Source organism: Cucurbita moschata, unplaced genomic scaffold (genome assembly GCF_002738365.1).
Source record: "Cucurbita moschata cultivar Rifu unplaced genomic scaffold, Cmos_1.0 Cmo_Scf00060, whole genome shotgun sequence".
In the NCBI taxonomy this organism is placed as follows: Eukaryota; Viridiplantae; Streptophyta; class Magnoliopsida; order Cucurbitales; family Cucurbitaceae; genus Cucurbita; species Cucurbita moschata.
In genome coordinates, this window is record NW_019268576.1 from 1,137,326 (window position 1) to 1,143,663 (window position 6,338).

The 6,338-nt window shown below is 37.1% G+C and overlaps 2 protein-coding genes across 2 annotated transcripts in view; both read right to left on the reverse strand.

The window, feature by feature from the left end:
* Positions 1 to 934, reverse strand: part of LOC111436775 (repetitive proline-rich cell wall protein 2-like) — a 2,055-nt gene extending 1,121 nt beyond the window's left edge. The window contains exons 1-2 of the mRNA XM_023074501.1: positions 754 to 934; positions 3 to 699 (exon numbers count right to left, since the gene is read on the reverse strand). Of these exons, the coding sequence (XP_022930269.1) occupies positions 3 to 699; positions 754 to 907 (851 nt within the window). The 5' untranslated portion in view covers positions 908 to 934. The remainder of the gene's footprint in view (positions 1 to 2; positions 700 to 753) is intronic.
* A 4,022-nt stretch (positions 935 to 4,956) lies between these two features.
* On the reverse strand, positions 4,957 to 5,481 carry LOC111436870. The gene has a single exon (XM_023074647.1). It carries the CDS (start codon positions 5,439 to 5,441, stop codon positions 5,166 to 5,168), a length of 276 nt encoding a protein of 91 aa, XP_022930415.1. The 5' UTR covers positions 5,442 to 5,481; the 3' UTR covers positions 4,957 to 5,165.
* Positions 5,482 to 6,338: the final 857 nt, after the last annotated feature.

The window sequence follows — 6,338 nt, forward strand, 5'->3', positions numbered from 1 at the left end:
GCTTGGGAGGTTTGTCAATTGGACCGACCGGAGGCTTGGGTGGTTTGTGAATTGGACCGACTGGAGGCTTGGGTGGTTTATCAATTGGACCAACTGGAGGCTTGGGAGGTTTGTCAATTGGACCGACTGGAGGCTTGGGAGGTTTGTCAATTGGACCGACCGGAGGCTTGGGTGGTTTGTGAATTAGACCGACGGGAGGCTTTGGTGGTTTATCAATTGGACCAACTGGAGGCTTGGGAGGTTTGTCAATTGGACCGACTGGAGGCTTGGGTGGTTTGTCTATTGGACCGACTGGAGGCTTGGGTGGTTTATCAATTGGACCAACTGGAGGCTTGGGAGGTTTGTCAATTGGACCGACGGGAGGCTTGGGTGGTTTATCAATTGGACCAACTGGAGGCTTGGGAGGTTTGTGAATTGGACCGACTGGAGGCTTGGGAGGTTTGTCAATTGAACCGACCGGAGGCTTGGGTGGTTTGTGAATTGGACCGACTGGAGGCTTTGGTGGTTTATCAATTGGACCAACTGGAGGCTTGGGAGGTTTGTCAATTGGACCGACCGGAGGCTTGGGTGGTTTGTGAATTGGATCGACCGGAGGCTTTGGTGATTTGTCAACTGGACCGACTGGAGGCTTAGGTGGTTTGTGTATTGGACCGACCGGAGGCTTTGGTGGTTTGTGGAGTGAAGGCTTTGGTGGTTTGTGAATTGTTACTACCGGAGGCTTAGGTGGTTTGTCAAATGGACCGGGAGGTTTGTATATGGGAACTAGGGGAAGCTTGGGGGGTTCGTAAATTGGAATTGATGGTGGGTTTGGAGGTTGAGTCTCACCGGCGTTATCTCCAACGGCCGGTTTGGTGAGAACCACCGCGAGCAGGCCAAGAAGGAGAGCTAACAGGTAGGAGGAAGTCATTTTTGTGGGTTTGTGATTACCAACTCGAAGGAAATGACACGTATTTAAAGACACAAATATGAGGTAAATTATTCAAAATGTTATTTTGTATTATTATTTTTTATAACTTTTTTAACACTAACTAACACCTTTTGTTTAAAGTATATATATATCAATAATTTTTTTCCCCAATCAGTTAATAATTGCTTTTGCTTTTGCTTTACTTAAAATTACATTTTCATCTTTAAAGTGGATTTGTTTGTTTATAATTATTACAATACTTTTCTTTTTCCTACAAATAAAATAATTATTATTAAAAACTAAGTTCTTAATTATGTTAGGGATTCTAAGGGAAACCATTATCTTAATGAATATATGTGAATTTTAGATTAATAGTTGCTTTTTATTTGATTTAATTAAGATTATAAATAGCTTAAAAACTTAGATATAAAATTAAAATATTATAAAATTTAAAGGTTCAATTATTAAGTGAAAAGAGTAAGAAACATAAACAGTAATTAAATAAAGTACAGTTTTGTCGGCAGTGAAGTATGGGACTAAAATTTAAAAGTAGGGAGGACAAAGAAAAGTAGAAAATCTTGAAATTTGAGCCAAATGAATTCAAATTTCAAACTTGTGGGTTTCTTTTTCACTTGCTTATGTTTCAATCTTTATAAGTAACTTCTTACTTACTCAAATAAATATATTTAGGTCTGTAATAGCTTAAGCTCATCATTAGCAGATATTATTCGTTTTGGTCGGTTATGTATTGTCGTCAGTTTCACAGTTTTAAAACACGTCTATTAGGGAGAAGTTTTCATACTCTTATGATGAATGCTTCGTTTCTATCTCCAACCGATGTAGAATCTCACAATCCACCTTCCTTGGGGGCCGGTGTCCTTGTTGGTACACCGCCCAGTGTCTGGCTTTGATATCATTTCTAACAGTCCAAGCTCACCGACAGTAAATATTGTCCGTTTTAGCTTGTTATGTAACACCGCCAACCTAATCATTTTAAAACTCATCTACTAGGGAGAGGTCTCCATACCCTTATAATGAATGTTTCATTCTCCTCTCCAACCGACGTGGAATTTCACAGGGCCAAATTGAAACTGATAATTTTGGACGTTGAGTTTCAATATGAAAATAATCTAATAAATAACACTCATTATCATAAAATTAAAAAATGTGGGTCATCAAGAGGTATTTGGCAATATTCTATTTATTATTTCTTATAGCTGTTAGAGCAAACGATTGTATTGATTATACTTACCATTGCTCACCCATTAAAATATTTACCTTTTTTTTTATAGTCAACTGCAACTTCTAATCCTCATAAGGGAGAGAGAAGCCATTAAAAAAGAGGGGAAAAAAAAACTCGAAAGAACTTATTGGAAATATACTCGATATAGTTTCTCATTTGAAAATATATACTCAATACATGTATCATCGTTGGAGTTGGTGACAAGTACGATACAATCTTTTAATAAGCATACAAAGAGAAAGAAGAAGTAGAGACTTGAAAGGGAAGGGAGTGGAATCTTTGTACGTTGATGATAGTAACCAAAGAACACAATTAGATTGGGAAATGGCCAATTACATCAATGTTTCGGCTGTCTGTGGTTGGATATACAATAATTTGAGTATTATTGGAGAGCTGAATTATTGATGCACACCGCATCCAAATATATTGTTTAGAATCTGGAAAGATGGGACTAAAGTAAGAGTCAACAGTACTGGAATTCATCGACTGCTTGTACGTAGTCAGCCTTCTGGATGGCCTACGGAGCTTCCCTTTGTCGGCAGATCAAAGGAATGGGTACTGGATAATGGAGTTGACATTAAAACAAACAATGCATAAATGAGGTCTCAATTCGACCAACAAACTCAGTAGATTTAGGTCATTTATGTTCTTCTTTTCATCCTACACGTTTAAACTTAATTTCTATTCGGTTCCTAAGTTTAGTTCAATATTTGAAGTTGAATGATGTGGAATTTGGTTCTACTTAGTCTCAGTATGAAAAGAATACGTGCGAAAAAGTTTCAGTGTGCTTTGTTTGACACAATTCTATGTCGAGTAACCTCGTAGGAATTTTCATATAAAGCATGCATGTAACAACTCAACCTCACCGCTAGTAGATATTGTCTGCTTTGGTCCATTACGTATCGCCGTCAGCTTCACGATTTTAAAACGGTCTACTAGAGAGAGGTTTCCACATAATTATAAGGAATATTTCGTTCCTCTCTTTAACCGACGTGGGATCTCACAATTTGCCCCTTTGGGGTTCTGGTGTTGGCACATCGACCCGTGTTTGACTCTCATACCATTTGTAACAGCCCAAGCCCACTACTAGTAGATATTGTCCATTTTGACCTGTTACGTATTGTTGTCAGTCTCACGGTTTGAAAATGTGTCTCCTAGGGAGAGACTTCCACAATCTTATAAGAAATGTTTCATTCTCCTATCCAACTGAGGTGAGATCTCATAATATAAGTGAAGACAAATCATACTAAAAGAACCTATGTTGGTCTTTGGGAATAGTTTTCACTTTTAGAAACTAGAAGTAAGTAACTTGACTATATTGCACCGGGGATGTAGAAAAACGATAGGATTAGTAGGTGCTGAAGCTGAATTTTAAATTTCGATCTAAATCTTAAACACAACTTTAAACTCTAGTTAGCATATATTAACACCATGTCAACATTTCATTAGGTCAATTAACACCAGTTGTACTAAACATTCGTCACGTTACATGCGGTTGAATTTTTAAGAAATATGTGCTTAAAAAAAAAAAAAAAAACTCAATAATCGTTCAAAGTGAAGGTATGATTTTTGGTGATGAATTTTCTAGTTTTTTCCTTCTCCAATTTTCAAAGAGAAGTGGAAAATATTAAGTGATGGGGTGATTATATTTTTGATAGTATGTGAGGTTGCTTATGGTAACGTCATGCATGACTAAAGCAATGAATGGCTGAAAATTATAATACAATGGGAACAATGAAAATTATTCCCAACTTATTTCAATTTATTTTCTTTAAAGTTTTGTTCGGATATTAAGGGGTGTTCGACAAATTTATGACCTGAAAAATTCGATAACGATCAACCCAATCTAATTTGTACGATTTAGGTTTAGTTACGAATTATTTAGTTCAAATTGAGTTTCAATAAATGGAAATTTTATACATTAGATTGGTGCATCGATTCTCCTAAAATTAGATTGGGTTGTATCGAACCTACTCAAATTTATTGTCAATTTTAAAAAATATATATTATTTTGTTGGTGGGTTAGATTCATAACTTAAACTTTGTTTTATCTATTTGATTTCCTTTCTTAGTACAACAACTTGCACACTCAATATAGATGAATACAAAAAAAAAGGGAGAAAATGCAATCAGTCTATATTGATAACTTCAAGTATGTACAGTAATAAGAATACAGAAAGTACATCTTCAAATAACTGACTAAGGAATATATGTATGATTCAGTTTATTATATATCATTTTACCAGATATAATCATCTACTATATATAACTATCTACCGTATAGTTCTATTATACTGTTATTTAATATATATGATTATTTACTATATATCTTATCTATTATATGTATATCTACCATGTATAACTATAAGCTATAAATAACTATCAACACCTACCCTAAAATGACACTTCTCAAGTTTAGTACTAGATTCACATCTTCTATTCTTAAGACCCATTCAAGTTGATTTAAGAAAGTGATGAATGTTTCACGAACCCGGTAAATCATCCCAAAATATATGAAGTCTTTTTCATCATACGTAAAAAATGTCATCATGAACTGATAAAATATTGTCGGTGCATTTATAGAGTTTGAAAGGCATATTTATGAAATCAAAATTTTTGAATGAACATGTAAAGTTCTTATCGTAATATTTGATTATAGTTGAACTATTCGTCCATCGATTGCAAGGGTTGAATTAATCTCGAGGAAAACGACCACGACAGGGAAGCAGGTCCAGCTGTTGTGGAGAAAGAATAGAAGCAAGCTAGTTATTCTTGTGACGAAAAAAGCGTGAAGTTCCATAAAACGAAAGAAAGAGACATAATATAACTTTTTATTGAATGATAGACGAGAGAAGTGGAGGAGCATGGAGACGTAACACAACATATGGCACATGCCAAGTTCAAATTAACATACTACACAACTTAAACCTCGTAAACTTACCCTAAACTTGGGAAACTTGGGCGCCGCCGACTGCAGCGGCGCTTATTTCATAGTCATAATTTTGTGGGTGGCGTTTAGTTGGAGGATGGTGGGTACTTCTTGTATGGGGGGCGTTTCTTGTATGGTGGGTACCTCTTGTAGGGTGGGTACTTTTTGTAGAGTCGCTTCCTGTAGAACTTGGATTCCTCATGCTCTGACGCAGGCTCGGTGTCGGTGGCGGTGGTGCTCGGAAGCTTTTGGTTGCTGACCGGAATCACTTCATGGGCAGAGTCGGAGGGATGTTTCAGAGCTTGAGTGGTGGTAAGAAGCACCACTGCCAGGAGAAGCAATAGGAAGTACTTGACAAACATTGTGGCTTTTGGGTTTGAGCTGCCTGTTTGGAAGCTGAAACTTGTTGGCTTTTTATAGGAAAACTTGAGGTTAATTTTAGAATTAATTAAATTATAAGATAGGTACTTTTTGTGAGATAGCATATCGGTTGAGTAGGATAACTAAACACGGAAACCTGTCTCTAGCATACGTGTTTCAAAAACCCTTAGGAAAGTCCAAAGAGAGTGGTGGGTTTGAGCTGTTATAAATGGTATCAGAACCAGACACTGGGTGATGTGTCAGCGAGGAGGCTGAATCCCGAAGGGAGATGGACATGAGGAGCCAAACACCGAGCCATATGCCAGCGAGGAGGCTGAGCTCCGAAGGGAGGTGGAATGAGGGGCCAAATATCGGGCGATGTGCGAGTAAAGAGGCTGAGTCCCAAGGGGTGGACATGAGGCGATGTGTCAGCAAGAACGATGGGCCACGAAAGGAGGGTTGATTTGGAAGGGTCCCACATCAACCGGAGAAAGGAGCGAGCCCTAAAGAGGGGTGGATTGAGATCTCACATCAATTGAGGAGGAGAACGAAAAACTCTTTATAAGAGTGTGGAAATCTCTCCAATGTTTAAAAACCTCGCGAAAACCTGAAGAAGACAATATAAGGTAGCAGTGGACGGGCTTGGACTTAGACGGTTACCATTTTCTTTTCCTTCCTATAAAAATATCAAATAAAATCAAACTTTAACCTTTTTCATCCCAAATTTAATTTGTGCAAGTTTAGAGATATTATTAAAATAAAATATATAATTAATTGCGTATATTAATTTAAATAATGTCCAAGTGGCTCTCATTATCACAACACTAGTGGAACGATCATCCACGCAACCACATCTTAGATTTCATATTAAATTCTACAGCTGCAATAAAAAACAAAAT